Source organism: Mirounga angustirostris, unplaced genomic scaffold, assembly GCF_029215605.1.
Source record: "Mirounga angustirostris isolate CCGP_5_RB_7025 unplaced genomic scaffold, mMirAng1.0.hap1 SCAF_9, whole genome shotgun sequence".
NCBI classification, from domain to species: Eukaryota; Metazoa; Chordata; class Mammalia; order Carnivora; family Phocidae; genus Mirounga; species Mirounga angustirostris.
This window is the reverse complement of record NW_026991717.1, coordinates 8,877,269-8,896,087: the sequence shown is the minus strand read 5'-3', so window position 1 is coordinate 8,896,087 and position 18,819 is coordinate 8,877,269. Positions and strand designations below refer to the sequence as shown.

The window sequence follows — 18,819 nt, the reverse complement described above, 5'->3', positions numbered from 1 at the left end:
GCTTGCTGGCATACAGGAAGGAAGCAATAGACTACTTTGCTGAAGATAATGGCCTTCAGCTTCACATTCTTATGGAAGTGTCATGTGTCTAACTTTCACTCAGGCCCATGCATATGTGTTCAACAACTCAATTTTTACATCAAGCCTATGAGGCACCCATTGGTTTTCTTACCTTCAAGTCAAGATGCACATACTCAGGCTTAGAAGAATGAAATGATTTGCCCAAGGTCATACAAAAAAGCAACTGCTGGACCAGACCATTTGGTCTGTCAGAAAAGTAAATGTCAGTTTTACAACAACAACAATGGCGGCTACCAGTGGTAGATTTGAAAATGAGAGGAGTATCAAAGAACAAAAAGAACAGACCAGGATTGCCAGGGCTGAGGTGTTGTGCCAGGCTAAAGCCAATTTTGAAAAGGAAGAAAGGTGTAAAGAACTTAAATGACTTCGGGGTGAGGATACATGGATGCTACCTGATGTGAATGAACGAATTGAACAGTTCTCACAGGAACACTCTCTGAAGAAAAAGAAGAAAAAAGATAAACACTCAAAAAAAGTAAAGAAAGAGAAGAAAAAAAAGAGTAGGAAATAGAAGTATGAAAAAAGCAATGAGTCAACAGATAGTTCATCAAGCTCTGAAGACAAGTGGGTTGAGGCTGTCCCATCGCAGATTCCTGGCAGAGAAAAGGCCTGGAAAGTGAAAGGTGAAAATTCAGAAAGAGAAGACAACCCAGTTATTCAGAGAGATGAGTGGATGATGGTTGATTTTATGTCTGTTAAAACTGTGTCCTTATCATCACCCAAAGCTGAGAAGGAGGCTATGAGGAAAATAGAGCAAGAGAAAACCCAAGCCCTGGAACAGTCCAGACTGCTGGAGAGAGAATTGAATCCATACTGGAAAGATGGTGGGACAGATCTTCCGTCAGAAGACTGTAACGTGTCATCACTTACCAAAGTTTCAGTAGTAGAAGATGGTGGCTTAAGCTGGTTGAGGAAGTCTTACCAAAGAATGAAGGAACAAGCTGAGAAACAGAATAGAAATTTTGAAGACATTGTGGCTGAAAGATACGGGTCATTGGAAGTATTTCAGTCAAAATTAGAAGAAGCTGAAAAAACTGCATCCACAAAAGAAGATTATAAATGAGAACGGTGGAGGAAACCAGCATACTCAGATAAAGCACAAAGTAGTCAAGAAAGTAGAAAATCAGACTTGGTAAAATATAATAAAAATTTAAGGGATAGATACAGTTCAACAGATACTACAAACACCATCAATAAAGATAAGTCTAGTGGTGATGAAAAATATAATAGGTTTGGGTCTTTAGAAACCTGTAGAAGACAATCCAATCCAAGGCAAAATCAAGACTTTTCTTCTCTTGGAAATTTGAAACCTAAATTTTTAAGACCCTCTGATGATGAAGAACTGTCATTTCGTAGCAAGGGCAGAAATTTTGAACCTTCTAGTTCATCTTCAGCATTGGTTGCTCAGGATTCTGTGCGTTATGGTTTTCGAAAACCCACAGAAAACAGTGAAGAAAGTTCTTCATCGTGGAGCCGATCCAACGGAAGAGAAGGAGACAGGAAATGTTCATATCGAAGATCATTAGAAACTAGGGGTGATGTGGACTCTGGGCACATTTCAGAAGATGTGAGAGAAAAATCACAAGATGAAAGCCTGAGAGATGACTCTCTGAAGAAAGAGCATCTACAGGACACAAAGTCTCCATTTGCCGGAGGTGGTCCTGAGGATGATTCCATCCACATCTTGAGTGTTGATGAGAAGAATAAACTGGGAGCCAGGATTATCAAGGCAGAGATGATGGGAAATATGGAATTAGCGGAATGACTTAAAGCTCAACTTGAAAAGGCAAATAAATTCAAAGGAACAGATATCCTCAAAAGAATCTGGGGTAGGGAATGAAGACCAAGAAGTGATCCTCGTCAGAACAGATCAGTCTGGAAGAGTGTGGCCTGTGCATACACCAGGAAAATCTCTGGAATGTAAAGGAGGAAGAAGGAAGAGACAGATGGTGTGTTTAACAGGGGCTTCAACCCATGAAGAAAAAGAAAGGGTTAGATACTTTCATGATGATGATAATCTCAGCCTAAATGATTTAGTTAAGAATGAAAAGATGGGGACAGCAGAAAATCAAAACAAACTTTTTATGAGGATGGCATCTAAGTTTATGGGAAAAACAGATGGAGACTATTACACTCTTGATGACCTGTTTGTCTCCAAAGCAGCTGAGAAAGAATGTTCTGGTGAAGAGGAAGAGAACCAGTGGAGGAAAGCAATTGCCGAGCACCAGAGTCTGGCTGCACAAATGGAAAGATGTCTGTATTGTTTGGACAGCTCTCAGTTTCCCAAGCACCTCATTGTTGCCATAGGTGTTAAGGTTTATTTATGTTTACCCAACTTCCGATCTCTCACTGAGGGGCACTGCCTGATAGTACCTTTGCAGCACCACAGAGCGGCCACCTTACTGGATGAAGACATCTGGGAGGAAATTCAGATGTTCCAAAAATCATTGGTAAAGATGTTTGAAGATAAAGGACTGGACTGCATCTTTTTAGAAACACACACGGGCATGAAGAAGCATTGTCATATGGTTTATGAGTGCATCCCTCTCCCAAAGGAAGTGGGTGAGATGGCTCCCATCTATTTTAAGAAAGTCATAATGGAATCTGATGAAGAATGGTCCATGAACAAGAAATTGATTGATCTCTCTTCAAAAGATATCAGAAAATCTGTACCCAGAGGCTTACCTTACTTTGCTGTGGATTTTGACCTCCAAGGAGGGTTTGCCCATGTCATTGAATATCAACACAAATTCCCTCATTACTTTGGAAAGGAAATCATTGGTGGGATGCTGGATATAGAACCAAGACTCTGGAGGAAAGGGATCCGGGAAAGCTTTGAGGATCAGAGGAAGAAAGCCCTGCAGTTTGCTCAGTGGTGGAAACCATTCGACTTCACCAAAAGTAAAAAATGTTGAGTCATACGTTTCATTTTTTAAATTTCTTCTTCAGATTCCTTTCAGTTTTACTTCCATTGTGTCTGACTAGACCACTGACCCTCAGGCCAGAGGGAGAGAAAGTCCCGCTCTGGGTCTCAGACACCCGGGCATCACTGGATCGCTTTTCCTGTCCCACCTTGTCCTGCGACTGCTTTGTAGTAACTGGGGAGCAAGACCAGAAACGGGGGGGGCCCACTCACATTCCCGTTCTGTACCCATGTCTTGGTGTTTTCAGCTATGCAGTTTAAGATGTGGAAAGACTTTTCTGAAGGATTATCTGGGAGGTACAGCAGATCGTTGGTTCAGAGGGAAGTGGGTCTGCTTCAAGATTGTGAAGACTATTGTCTGGCTTCTCTTGAATATTTTAAACTGAATTGGCATTTTCAGTAATAATTGAAATATCTTTTCATAGCATTTTATAGAAAGGCTCTTTATTTTCTACCGGTAGTCACTGCTCTTCTTTTTATCAAAGGAAAAAGAATGTCCCAAGAATAATAAAGAATTAAATGAAAAAAAAAAAAAAGAAAAGTAAATGTCATCAGACTTTGAACGTAATGCACTCTGTCCTTTCATGTCTGTCATAAAGGATCACCTCTAAGCCCCACAAGCTCACTAGTGAATTCTCCGAAACCCGAAGTAGGTGGTCTCAATCTATCCTTCGACATCAACTGAGGGCAGGGGTTGAAGATGAAAACAGTATTGCTTGCCTCTCATGTATCACTGGCCAAAGTGACTCTGACCACCTGCAACTCGTAACTAAGGCATGACAAGAATCTTTAAAAATGACCAAAAATTTAGCTATGGCTTCAGAGCTTTAAAGCCATTCTGGTTCATGCCATTTAGCAGCTCACATAACACTGAAAGGCTTTGTTTGGTTTTAGAGCTCAAGGGCAAAATCCAGTCCTCTAACTGTTTTTGTTTTGTAAATAAAGTTTTATTGGAACATAGCCACACACATTGATTTACAAGTTGCTTAAGGTCCTCCTGTGCTACAAGGCTGAGTTGAGTAGTTGCATCAGAGACTCTATGACCCACAAAGCTTAAAATATTTACTATTTGGCCCCATACGGAGGGAGGTTTTAGAACCCTGTTTTATGGTTCAGGAGGGAAGGGCCCTCTAGTGCTTTCTCACTCTGACGTGTAACTCCCAGTGTCAATGAAAGTGAATTGTGCAGGGCTGAGTTAGCTGTGATACTCCCTGAGAAGCAGTGATATAGAACACGGACTCTGGAAATCAGAAAATCCCAAGTTCTGGCTGTGCACTTGTAGGGAAGTCACTCAGCTACTCTGAATTTCTTCATCCGTGAAGTACACATAATAACCTTACCTTACAGGATTGCCAGGTGCCTGGCCAAGGGCCTGATACATAGCAGGTCTCATTAAGTGATATTTTCTGGATGACTCCCCAAAGACTGCATTGCCACATGGTAAAGGCCTCGGTGACACTGGCATGTTGGAGGTCCTCACACACCAGCTCTTACTATCAGTGGGCTGGCAGGTTGTTTTGTACATCCCACAATGCATGGCGCGCAGGAGGCTGGGTGCCTTGAAGCTTTATGAATAGAATGGAAAAGCAGAGTCATTTCAAAAAAGTAGCAGAACTGTCTCTTCTTTCTTTTCCTCATTTGTCTTTCTCATGCAAGAGACCTGTTATCCTGTAGGCATCTCAACCTGCCCACTCTGATGAATAAAAAATGCACCAGGCAGTTGCTAATTGCTGATAGCTCCCTCCCTATTGATCTCTCCTTTGGCTCCACCATCTCATGTTACGGCGTGAGCCTTCCAACTAATCACAATTGAGATGGGTCAGGACATAGAGGCCCTGTTTAAATACTTCTGTGGCAGAGTGTCTGCAGGGAACACACACACACACATACACGAGTACAGATGCATTTTAAGAGATGTGACAAGCTTCCCATCATATTTAAGCAGAGGGATGGGACAGATCATCAGCAAGATGGATCAGGACAAAATCTGGACCAACCTGTAATGGAAAGAAGGTGGCCCATTGGATGTGAGGCAAAGCTTCTTTTTTGGATATGACCTTGTTATCAAATTATATTCTGCTAATATATCAGTCAAAGTTTTTGTTTAAGCAGAAGGAGATTCCATTAGAGGCAATTGCTATTACATAGAATTTCTTGGAGATTCACGTAACTAAGCTTGGGTGCTACTCAGCCATAAGCAATGCAGCCAGGAGAAATGTCCAGCCACTCAGTGCAAATGTTCCAACTGAAATCCTGGGGCCGTCACTACATTCCTTCAGTAGCCATTAGACTGCCAACCACAAAATCAAACTCCTCCTAACAACAATGCCCTCAACCACACACTTGCTTAAAGGGCCAGATCGCCACTGCCTCACCATAACTCCTTCTGCCTTCAAAGTCCTGAGTAAGAGTGTTGGCTTGGTGGCAGACAGAATACCCCAGGAAGCCTGACTGCAAGGGAGGCTGGGAAATTTAGACTTTTGCTTACCAACATTTTAGTAAACCGGAATGCGTGCCACGAGGGCATTGGAAGAGAGTTCAGTGAATCCATCTATAATGTCTGTAAAACCACAATTTCATTTTAAAGAATGCATAAACAAATTCCCTGGGAGGCTGAAACAGCCTTTTTTTTTATCCCAGGAGTATTTTCAATCCCTGGACATTCGTAGAAATTTGAATCAAGAGGCTCCTGCTTTCCTTTGTAACTAAGATTGGTTACCAACTAACTAAAAGAAGTTAGACTTTTTGCATGCCATACTTTAGTCCCATAACAACCATATGAGATAAATGTTATTTATCCAGTTTAGCCTTTGGAAAACTGTAGGGTAGACAACTTAACTTGTCCTGTTTACACCACATATATGGTAGGTAGTATGTCTAGATATCCAAGGTATGCCCTTAGATCACCGGGTTGAGGAGCTTAGGATCTCCTACTTATTGGGGAATTGGATGAAACAACAGGTAGGAGATATTCGGTGGTTGTTGTTGGTGGTTCTTGCTTGTTGTTTATTCTTTTTATTATTATTGTTTTAAGTGAAACTCCTTGAACAGGGAGACTTTGAGGAATTATGAGGAGTTGGGGAAGAAGCTCATTCGCTTGGCAATCTTTGTTTGGGACCCTGAGCAAAAGTTAAATAAATACATATTTACCCAAAGCAAGTCTTGCTTTTAGGAACATCTTTCTTTTATACTGCAGTGTTTTACTAGCACTCAGCCTCTGGATAGTAGCCAGGCTGTCGATTCAGAGTTCTATCTGGTTTGAATGTCATCCCTGATCCCTTTTGTTTGCATCTGAATGTAATTAGAACTTTCAAGGGCCTCTTACTATGGGCAGAAGTCCTTAGACAGCCCGCCCCCATATTAAATAAACCTATCTCTGATATCTTCAAAAATGCATGAGCACTGGGACACCTGAGTGGCTCAGTCGGTTAAGTATCTTCCTTCGACTCAGGTCATGATCCTGGGGTCCTGGGATCAAGCCCGTGTTAGGGTGTCATGTTAGGGTGTCGTGCTCCCTGCTCAGTGGGGAGTCTGCTGCTCCCTCTGCCCCTCCACCTGCTCATGCTTTCTCTCTTTCTCTCTCTCAAATAAATAAATAAAATCTTTTTAAAAAATGTATGAGCACATAGAAATGACCAGTCTGAAGGGTAGGCAAAAGGGGTGGGTATTAAGAGATTAATCTAGACTTAAGTATTGGCACAAAAAGTAACACTGTCTTCTCTAAATCATGATAACTCATGTACTCAGTCATCTACAAACACTGATTTCTTAATACTCTTTCTTCTTTTCAGAGTAGCTCATCAGAGTTAAAAAAAAAAAAATGGCCTCCAATGTTGTGATTCAATTGGCTAAATTCTAGAATTCTTGCTCTAGGGGAATCCTGCAGGCTCCAGGCAGTTGCGGAAATGGAATAAGTACTCTGACCTTCACTTCTATTTTTTGTTGACTTTGGACGAGGAAATGAAACCCCAACATCTTCATCTTGATCTATAAGCCATTTTGAAATTCTTAGCTGAAAAGTGCTAGGGAATTGCATATAAAACTAATTATTACCTTGTAATGAAATGGTTCTGCAGATTACTGCTTAATAATACTTGAAGTCATCAAAAAGTTCAAAGATTAATTACCATGTAACTGGCAGTGTTTGGATCAGAAAATTAAGGTTCCAGTGATGAACAGAAAAATATCCACATAATTACACAGGTATAATGCAGCTTAATACATTCAGGAATATAGGCTTCTCAAAATAGCAGATTTCTTTTGAGAACATTAAGTAGTTTTTCATTATTCTCACTTCTCGGAATATTGGAGCCAATATCATGCTTGTTTACTAATTTATGTCTAATGAACACTTTCTCTTTAGCAAACACCTGCACCACCATGAAATAATTGAAATGATGTCATTTCATAGGATATTATTGTTTTTGTCGTGGATCATGGCAATTAATAGGCACATATTCTTTGGGGACATTTTTATGGACGTTAGGTGGCAAAAAAAATATACCGCAGAACTACAAAATGTTTGCAACCATGTAAAGAGACTTTTAAGTTTACTGATGTACCATTTGAATCAAGGAGTTTTAAGTTTATTTTATCTTTCTATCCTTTCTATATCCTTGCAAAGAGAAACTCTGGAAGACAAGCAATTAGATGGGGTCAACATGTCCCTCCAGAGCTTCTAGGACAGAGAGAAAGCTGCAATCTGGAACCCAAGTACATTCCTTCCATAAGCCTATTTGGTATTTGACACTCCACCTCCTGTTATTTCCAATGACACCATCCTCACTCTACCTACCTCATTTCAAAGTTTGGCTGAGGAAACTGGCCTCTTATGTTTTGGGGGGATTTTTTTTTTAAAGTGAGACATAATTTAAAAAATTGAATTTGGCAAGCTGTGCCTGGTTCAAGCAGGAGCCATATGCTAGCAACCACCATCTGGCAAGTTCGTTTCAGAACACTTTTGGCATGTCATCTACCCTATCTGAAAATGTTTGCTCTACAGTTACCTGGCTGATTGTAAAAAAGAAGGTCACTTACAAAGAGAGAAGTGGAATATAAGGGAATGGAGGGAGGAAGATTGGCCAGAAGGAGAGAAATGAATCACCTGATTTGAGGACAATATCTTTTTTCTTTCTTCATCAGAAGCAGCAGTTGCTGAATTAGGTTCTAGCAGGTGAAATTTCATGGGGTCAGATAAGTAAAATACCAACTGAAGATAAGCATTGGGGAACCTTTTTTAAAGCAAATTTCCCCAGCCAAGGGTTACTGAGTATGAAATCAAGGTCTCCTGGTATACGCTCGCTTTCAGACAAAACAAAACGAAGCTAGAGCTTCCATGTGTGATGCCTTTTTGGGACCCATCCTCAAAGTACCCCTCACGTTCACCCCTCAGGTGACCCTGAGGTCACTCAGCCTCAAAGATCGCTTCCTCCTGGAGCAACAACCATCAAGGTTCTCTTGGTTCTCCTGAGTTTCTTTTCTAAATTCTATCTGGGGACAAAGCTCTTGCTTGGAAAAATGTTGTGGAGAAACAGAAAAGAACTAAGTGTGTTTCTTCTTACCTTCCACCCATTTAGCCTTTCCCTTTATTTATAAAACCATATACAAAAGCCTATCATAACCCTCACAAATTAACACATGCCCTGCTTTTCTGAATCTGCTATCTGCCACTGTGTCGCTGCATGATGAGCCACTTTGAGTTTATTTGATCTGCTTACAGATGCTAGTCCCCATGCACATTACATCATGCTTTATTTTCCTTTGTAAGATAGTCCCTTCTTCGAAAACTCTCATAATGGAAGATGCTACATCGCTGAGAACGTCTTCTGACCTATACGTATATCTGTACCTATCTCTCTATGTATCTGTTTATCTAGCTAGATTATTTTTAGCCTGCATCTTGAAGGTCTCCCTATCACAGCAGGGATTTAAAGTCTCTACCGATACATGTTACATGAAGATTTGATAGATTTATGATTAAAGCACTTGAAGTATGCTGGGGGTGGTGAGAAAGGGGGGGAGGGAGCAAGAACCAATAAGCACAAAGAGCACTGCTGTTGTTATTACATGTACCCTCTGGAGAAAGCCGAGAGGAACCTGGAATCCTAGACACTTGAAGGAATGGAACTTGAAACCTGGTCAGTTTACATTAAGGATGAGAAATGTTTAAGCTCAGCCAACAGCTCATGGATGCTATTAAGGTTTGGAAGAATTAAACTTTATTTCCTTTGGAGATTAAACAACTCTCTAGACAGTGGGAATAAATCCTAAAAACATTTTTGATGATAGTAGAGGGATTCAAATTTGTCCAGTACTTTTTTGTGGTGAAGAAGGGATCCTAAGTTTATGAGTCTCCATGAATGGTTCTATAGACAGAACCAATGGGCAGCACTTGTTTTATCATATTAAACTCACCAGCTCTATTTTTTTTAGACTTGGGACTACTATTCCCACTCTCAAATCAATCAGAGTCTTCTGAGTTTTTCAAATCTTTTTTTTTTCAAATCTTTTAATGTTCAATAAATAGAAACTTGTGGTGACAGAGTTGTGTCTACTAATTCGCCAGTGTACCCCAGTTCTTAGCACAGAGCCTGGCACTTGGCGGGACCACAGCAAACATCTCTTGCTTGATGTGCTTGCGGTAGGCAAATGTCCAAGCTCAGACGCACCTCTATCGCATCTCTTCCTTACATCACAAAGTAGAACCATGTTTCTTAAGCCTAACATATACTTAGCATTTAAATATGTCAACTTAGCACATGAAAGCAAATCAAACAATTCAGTTTCTTTATCTAAAGTAGCATCAAAAATTAATGATGTACTGTATGGTGACTAACATAACATAATAAAATTAAATTAAAAAAATTAAAAAATAAAAATAAAGTAGCAACTGGGGATATACATATATTGTTCCTGGCTTCAAGGCACTCATCTAATGGGAGGGACAGATAAATAAACAGATCATCTCAACCATTTAATAAATGATGATTTAATAAATATAATTCATGGAACTATCACACATAAAGGAAAGGTGAGGGATAAATATAAGCATACGTGGTCAGATAGACCTGGGTTTAAATTGTGTCTCAGTCACTTACTAATTAGGTTACTTTGCACTTTTTCCTTAAGCTTTCTGTGCTCCAATTGCTTCATCTATAAAATGATATCATAAAGCACTTAGGGCTATTGTAAGGTTTTGATGATATAAGATATGTAAGGAACTTAACACAGTACTCGACCACTTACGAGGATTGTCGTTACCTGTTAATCCAAAATCAGGGAATGTTTTCCTAGGGAAGTGAATTTTCTTTTGTCTTTGTTTTGTAGGAAACCCCAGTCAAATGAAGGGACAATACCATGGGGAGGAACTTAGATTTGTTTAACATAAGAAACATCATATGCAGCACTGAGATATATGTATATCCTGCTTCATTTCGGAAAAGATTAGAGGCAACTCTGGCATCTCATGGGTGATCCATTTGAATTGTGTCAGGTCATTGGCCTCTCTCCTTTGAGTTTTCCCTGATCTTTTGGCTATTTGGAATTTTCTAACCAATATGGTAAATTCCTTCTGCTTTTTGGTAAGGAGCAAGTTTATCCTAAGAGTCTTGAGCGAAAGAGACTGGGAAGGGCATAGTGCAGTGGTTCTTACTCAGGGGTGATTGTGCCCTCCGAGAGACATTTGACAATATGAAGGAGCATTAAGGGTTGTCACAGCCAGGGAGGGAGGGTGATGCTACTGGCATCTAGTGAGGAGAGATCAGGGGTGGCTCCTAAGCATCTGCCAATGCACAGGACAGTCCCCACAACAAATTTGTCTGCCCCCACATGTCAGTGGTGCTATGGTTGAGGAATGCTGTCATAGGGAAAGAGAGAATGGTCTAGTGTTTATAACAAGTTTGCCACTCAGTAGTTTGTTGAGGACATCTCAAGGAAAGAGACATTAAAGAAACCTCCTTTGAGGGGCGCCTGGGTGGCTCAGTCCTTAAGCGTCTGCCTTCGGCTCAGGTCATGATCCCTGGCTCCTGGGATCGAGCCCCATATCAGGCTCCCTGCTCCGGGGAAGCCTGCTTCTCCTTCTCCCACTACCCCCTGCTTGTGTTCCCTCTCTCGCTGTGTCTCTCTCTGTCAAATAAATAAATAAAATCTTAAAAAAAAGAAAAAAGAAAAAAGAAACCTCCTTTGAAGAAAGCAATACTAGCTGTGGGCTGGAAGACAAAGGGGCTTAGACAAGGGGAAGGGACCGAAAATTCAGCGCTGTGAATTTTTATGTAATTGTATATATTTAAAATTAATTATAAGTATTAAGAGAGTGAAAAGAATCACCATAATTTCCAAAGGGAGTCATTCACTAGTAGAGACCGGGGAAGAAGACAGGCATCTGTTGAGTGAATGTTTTGTGACAAGCTTTATGTATATCACATGTTAATTATCACAGAATACAACTGCAGGTAAGCAGCTTAATTTACCATTGTGAAGTTGAGTTCACAAACACGGAACTGGTTAATAACAGGATCAGAATTTTTTTTTATTCTTATGTTAATCCCCATACATTACATCATTAGTTTTAGATGTAGTGTTCCATGATTCATTGTTTGTGCATAACACCCAGTGCTCCATGCAGAATGTGCCCTCCTCAATACCCACCACCAGGCTAAGCCATCCTCCCACCCCCCTCCCCTCTAGAACCCTCAGTTTGTTTTTCAGAGTCCACCGTCTCTCATGGTTCGGCTACCCCTCCGATTTCCCCCGCTTCATTCTTCCCCTCCTGCTACCTTCTTCTTCTTCTTTTTTTTTTTTTCTTATCATATATTGCATTATTTGTTTCAGAGGTACAGATCTGAGATTCAAGTCTTGCACAATTCACAGCGCTTACCAGAGCACATACCCTCCCTAGTGTCTATCACCCAGTCACCCCATCTCTCCCACCCCACCCCCCACTCCAGCAACCCTCAGTTTGTTTCCTGCGATTAAGAATTCCTCATATCAGTGAGATCATATGATACATGTCTTTCTCTGTTTGACTTATTTCGCTCAACATAATACCCTCCAGTTCCATCCACATCGTTGCAAATGGCAAGATCTCATTCCTTTTGATGGCTGCATAATATTCCATTGTATATATATATACCACCTCTTCTTTATCCATTCATCTGTCAATGGACATCTTGGCTCTTTCCACAGTTTGGCTATTGTGGACATTGCTGCTATAAACATCGGGATGCACGTACCCTTTCGGATCCCTACTTTTGTATCTTTGGGGTAAATACCCACTAGTGCAATTGCTGGATCATATGGTAGCTCTATTTTCAACTTTTTGAGGAACCTCCATACTGTTTTCCAGAGTGGCTGCACCAGCTTGCATTCCCACCAACAGTGTAGGAGGGTTCCCCTTTCTCCACATACCCGCCAACATCTGTTGTTTCCTGACTTGTTCATTTTAGCCATTCTGACTGGTGTGAGGTGGTATCTCATTGAGGTTTTGATTTGGATTTCCCTGATGCTGAGCGATATCGAGCACTTTTTCATGTGTCTGTTGGCCATTTGGATGTCTTCTTTGGAAAAATGTCTGTTCATGTCTTCTGCCCATTTCTTGATTGGATTCTTTGTTTTTTGGGTGTTGAGTTTGATGAGTCCTTTATAGATTTTGGATACTAGCCCTTTATCTGATATGTCATTTGCAACTATCTTCTCCCATTCTGTCAGTTGTCTTTTGGTTTTCTTGACTGTTTCCTTTGCTTTGCAAAAGCTTTTTATCTTGATGAAGTCCCAATAGTTCATTTTGGCCCTTGCTTCCCTTGCCTTTGGCGATGTTTCTAGGAAGAAGTTGCTTCAGCTGAGGTCGAAGAGGTCGCTGCCTGTGTTCTCCCTTAGGATTTTGATGGACTCCTGTCTCACATTGAGGTCTTTCAACCATTTGGAATCTATTTTTGTGTGTGGTGTAAGGAAATGGTCCAGGTTCATTCTTCTGCATGTGGCTATCCAATTTTCCCAACACCATTTGTTGAAGAGGCTGTCTTTTTTCCATTGGATATTCTTTCCTGCTTTGTCAAAGATGAGTTGACCATAGAGTTGAGGGTCCATTTCTGGGCTCTCTATTCTGTTCCATTGATCTATGTGTCTGTTCTTGTGCCAGTACCATGCTGTCTTGATGATGACAGCTTTGTAATAGATCTGGAAGTCCGGAATTGTGATGCCGCCAGCTTTGCTTTTCTGGGATCGACTCCTTAATTTCTCTTTCTTCTGTCTTGTTGTTGGTGTATAGGAATGCCACTGACTTCTGTGCATTGATTTTATATCCTGCCACTTGACTGAATTCCTGTATGAGTTCTAGCAGTTTTGGGGTGGAGTCTTTTGGGTTTTCCACATAAAGTATCCTATCATCTGCAAAGAGTGAGAGTTTGACTTCTTCTTTGCCGATTTGGATGCCTTTGATTTCTTTTTGTTGTCTGATTGCTGTGGTTAGGACTTCCAATACTATGTTAAATAGCAGTGGTGATAGTGGACATCCCTGCCGCGTTCCTGACCTTAGGGGGACAGCTCTCAGTTTTTCCCCATTGAGAATGATATTCGCTGTGGGTTTTTCATAGATGGCTTTTATGATATTGAGGTATGTACCCTCTATGCCTATACTCTGAAGAGTTTTGATCAAGAAAGGATGCTGTACTTTGTCAAAAGCTTTTTCCGCATCTATTGAGAGGATCATATGATTCTTGTTCTTTCTTTTGTTAATGTATTGTATCACATTGATTGATATGCTGATGTTGAACCAACCTGGCAGCCCAGGGATAAATCCCACGTGGTCGTAGTGAATAATCCTTTTAATGTACTGTTGGATCCTATTGGCTAGTATTTTGGTGAGAATTTTTGCATCCATGTTCATCAGGATATTGGTCTGTAATTCTCCTTTTTGATGGGGTCTTTGTCTGGTTTGGGGATCAAGGTGATGCTGGCCTCATAAAATGAGTTTGGAAGTTTTCCTTCCATTTCTATTTTTTGGAACAGTTTCAGAAGAATAGGTATTAGTGCTTCTTGAAATGTTTGGTAGAAATCCCCTGGGAAGCCATCTGGCCCTGGGCTTTTGTTTTTTGGGAGATTTTTGATGACTGCTTCAATTTCCTTAGTGGTTATAGGTCTGTTCAGGTTTTCTATTTCATCCTGGTTCAGTTTTGGTAGTTGATACATCTCTAGGAATGCCTCCATTTCTTCCAGGTTATCTAATTTGCTGGCATAGAGTTGCTCATAATATGTTCTTATAATTGTTTGTATTTCTTTGGTGTTGGTTGTGATCTCTCCTCTTTCATTCATGATTTTGTTGATTTGGGTCATTTCTCTTCTCTTTTTGATCAGTCTGGCCAGGGGTTTATCAATCTTGTTAATTCTTTCAAAGAACCAGCTCCTAGTTTCGGTGATCTGTTCTACTGTTCTTTTAGTTTCTATTTCATTGATTTCTGCTCTGATCTTTATGATTTCTCTTCTCCTGCTGGGTTTAGGCTTTATTTGCTGTTCTTTCTCCAGCTCCTTTAGGTGTAGGGTTAGGTTGTGTACTTGAGACCTTTCCTGTTTCTGAGAAAGGCTTGTATTGCTATATACTTTCCTCTTAGGACTGCCTTTGCTGCATCCCAAAGATTTTGTATAGTTGTGTTTTCATTTTCATTGGTTTCCATGTATTTTTTTAATTCTTCTTTAATTTCCTGATTGACCCATTCATTCTTCAGTAGGATGCTCTTTAGCCTCCATGTATTTGAGTTCCTTCCGACTTTCCTCTTGTGATTGAGTTCTAGGTTCAAAGCATTGTGGTCTGAAAATAGGCAGGGAATGATCCCAATCTTTAGGTACCAGTTGAGACCTGATTTATGACCTAGGATGTGATCTATTCTGGAGAATGTTCCATGGGCACTAGAGAAGAACGTGTATTCCGTTGCTTTGGGATGGAATGTTCTGAATATGTCTGTGAAGTCCATTTGGTCCAGTGTGTCATTTAAAGTCTTTATTTCCTTGTTGATCTTTTGCTTAGATGATCTGTCCATTTCAGTGAGGGGGGTGTTAAAGTCCCCCAGTATTATTGTATTGTTGTCGATGTGTTTCTTTGCTTTTGTTATTAATTGCCTTATATAATTGGCTGCTCCCATGTTAGGGGCATAGATATTTACAATTGTTAGATCTTCTTGTTGGATAGACCCTTTAAGTAGGATATAATTTCCTTCCTCATCTCTTATTACAGTCTTTGGTTTAAAATCTAATTTGTCTGATATAAGGATTGCCACCCCAGCTTTCTTTTGGTGTCCATTAGCATGGTAAATGGTTTTCCACCCCCTCACTTTCAATCTGGGGGTGTCTTTGGGTCTAAAATGAGTCTCTTGCAGACAGCATATCGATGGGTCTTGTTTTTTAATCCAATCTGATAGCCTGTGTCTTTTGATTGGGGCATTGAGCCCATTTACATTCAGGGTAACTATTGAAAGATAGGAATTTAGTGCCATTGTATTGCCTGTAAGGTGACTGTTATCGTATATTGTCTGTGTTCCTTTCTGGTCTATGTTGCTTTTAGGGTCTCTCTTTGCTTAGAGGACCCCTTTCAAGATTTCTTGTAGGGCTGGTTTTGTGTTTACAAATTCCTTTAGTTTTTGTTTGTCCTGGAAGCTTTTTATCTCTCCTTCTATTTTCAATGACAGCCTAGCTGGATAGAGTATTCTTGTCTGCATATTTTTCTCATTTAGTGCTCTGAATATATCCTGCCAGTCCTTTCTGGCCTGCCAGGTCTCTGTGGATAGGTCTGTTGCCAATCTAATGTTTCTACCCTTGTAGGTTACATATCTCTTCTCCTGAGCTGCTTTCAGGATTTTCTCTTTGTCTCTGAGACTCGTAAGTTTTACTATTAGATGTCGGGGTGTTGACCTATTTTTATTGATTTTGAGAGGGGTTCTCTGTGCTTCCTGGATTTTGATGCCTGTTTCCTTCCCCAAATTAGGGAAGTTCTCTATTATAATTTGCTGCATTATACCTTCTGCCCCTCTCTCTCTTTCTTCTTCTTCTGGGATCCCAATTATTCTAATGTTGTTTCATCTTATGGTATGGCTTATCTCTCGAATTCTGCCCTCATGATCCAGTAGTTGTTTATCTCTCTTTTTCTCAGCTTCTTTATTTTCCATCATTTGGTCCTCTATATCACTGATTCTCTCTTCTGCCTCATTTATCCTAGCAGTTAGCGCCCCCATATTTGATTGCACCTCATTAATAGCCTTTTTGATTTCTACTTGGTTAGATTTTAGTTCTTTTACTTCTCCAGAAAGGGTTTCTCTAATAACTTCCATATTCTTTCAAGCCCAGCTAGTATCTTTAAAGTGATGATTCTGAACTCTAGATCTGACATCGTACTAATGTCTGTATTTAGTAGGTCCCTGGCAGTCGGTACTACCTCTTGTTCTTTTTGTTGAGGTGATTTTTTCTGTCTTGTCATTTTGTGCAGAGAAGAATAGATTAATGAGAGAACAAAATGCTAGCAGAGTAACAACGTCCCCAGAAAATATACTCTAAACAAATCAGAAAAGACCTGAAGCAGTGGGAAAAGAAACGGAGAGAAAAAAGAAAAAGAAAAAAAAAGAAAAAGATAAAGATAAAAACAAACAAAACAAAACAACAACAACAAAAAAAACCAGAATGTGATCAAATATGATCAGGCTGGTATATAGATCAGTGCCACACACTAGATTTGGGGTGTATTTTGGTCTGTTGGAAGAAAGTGCCTCCCAAAATTTTAAAGAAAGAAAAACTTATATATGTACAAAAATAAGGGTTGATATGATGAAGGGATGTAATATGACTGTAAAGATGGAAATTATAAAAAATTTTATAAACGGAATTGATAAGTTGTTTGAAAAAAGAAAGAAGAGGATTTAAAAAAAGAAAAAAGAAAAAAAAGGGAGAAAATGTGATCAGGCAGGGGTCTAGAAAAAACCATATACTAGAGATTTAGGATATATTTTGATCTGTTAGAAGAAACTATCTCAAAATTTTAAAGAGAGAACGACTTATATATATATGCCAAAAATACGGGTAACTACTATGAAGGGATAGACTATGATTCTAAAAATGAAAAATAAAAATATTTTTAAAAAAGGGATTGATAAGATGTTGGTTGAAAAAAGGAAAAAGAAAAATTAAAAAAAAAGGAAAAAAGACAGTTAAAAAAAAAAAGTTAACTTTGAACTACTAAAGAATCATGGTAAAAAAGCCATGAATTCTATGTTCAGTATTCCCCTAGCGCTGGAGTTCTGCCGTTCTCATTGATCGGTAAACTTGGTCGGTCTTGGCTGGCTGTTCTCGCTGATCTTCTGGGGAGGGGCCTGTTGCCGTGGTTTCCAAATGTCTTTGCCGGAGGCGGAATTGCCCCGCCCTTGCCCCCTCCCGGCTAAGTAATCTGCTCGGGTTTGCTCTCCAGGGCTTTTGTTCCCTGCGAGCTTTCCGTACAGCTTTGGAGGCGGAGAGTGAAAATGGCGGCCTCCCAATCTCCGCCCCGGAGGAGCCGAGAACTTGGGCCCACTCCTCAGTGAGCCCCAGAGAAAAGCCGTCAGTCACTCCCGTCTCCTCGGTCTCCAGCCGCACTCCGTGCTCACCCGGCCTGTGACTGCGTGTTTCTATCTCTGGCACCCGACCCCGGTGGAGTCTCCAAACCCAGCAGATCCCTGCAGTGCACTCCTGTGTGGCTCCTCCCGGGGAAGGAAGGTGAGTCTCCCCGGATCTGCCACTTGTTGGGTCCCTGCTGGAGGAGCAGTGGCCCGATTGTGCCGCGGATCACGGTTTATGGCCACCCCGAGCTGAGAGCCCGCGCCTGGGCTCCGCCTCTGCAGCTGGCTTCCCTGCTCCATTACCTGGGAGCTCTGCCACACTCAGGCACTCTCGATCTTTCTGTGACCCTGAGGGTCCTGAGACCACACTGTCCCGGAGGGTTCCACCCCCCGCTTAGCCACCAGAGTGACATCCCTCAGCGGAGCAGACTTTTAAAAGTTCCGATTTTGTGCTCCGTGGTTCTATCACTTGCCAGAAGCCGCCGACGGAGGCCCCTCCCCCACCGTCTATCCTCCCGAATATCGCCTTGGATTCACTTCTCCGCACGTCCTACCTTCCAGAAAGTGGTCGCTTTTCTGATGAGAGAGTTGTTGCTCTTCTTTTCTTCGATCTCCTGTTGAGTTTGTAGGTGTTCAGAATGGTTTGATCCCTATCCAGCTGAATTCCTGAGAGGAGACGAAATCCAGGTCTCCTACTCCTCCGCCATCTTGCTCTGCCTAACAGGATCAGAATTTAATACAGAACTTTCTGATCCGTTTCTAACCCATCATATTTCCCCCTTTGCTGGTTTTTTGCATCATGCCAATGGTGAAGGCAGGAAAAAAGCAAAAGCCCAAATGAAAAATAACAACAACTATAAGAGCAACAAATCTGGCCTCAGGAAAGATACAAAATGGAAGGAAGCAAAGCCAAATGTGCACACCATGCATGTGTCCTGATTGCAATTTGATGTGCTTCTAAACTAGAAGACAAGCAATGCCAGTTCTCTAGGCTCTGGCCCAAGGCACACCTCAAACAACCTGGGTCATGCTGTTCTCTCTGATGTAGAAATACCTAGATCACTGTTCCTGGGGAAGGCATAACAGGGGTTCTGCAGGGAAACATGACAGAGTTGGGTGGAGGGCAAAGTCCTGAGTTTTTACCTCTACATGGAAGGAAAGTTCTAGAAGATCTTAATATTTAAATGCCAAAACCACTTTGGAAGAATTATTTTCCAAGCTTACTATTCATAGAGAAAAGAGATATTA

At 40.9% G+C, this 18,819-nt stretch overlaps 2 protein-coding genes across 2 annotated transcripts in view; both read left to right on the top strand.

The window, feature by feature from the left end:
* The window catches only part of AGBL1 (AGBL carboxypeptidase 1), an 805,329-nt gene that overhangs the window by 692,239 nt on the left and 94,271 nt on the right, over positions 1 to 18,819 (top strand). The window lies entirely within an intron of this gene.
* On the top strand, positions 177 to 3,483 carry LOC123860901 (CWF19-like protein 2). Its single transcript, XM_045899440.3, is given in 2 exon segments — positions 177 to 1,893; positions 1,895 to 3,483. Coding segments are annotated over 2 exon segments (2,691 nt in total). The 5' UTR covers positions 177 to 304; the 3' UTR covers positions 2,997 to 3,483.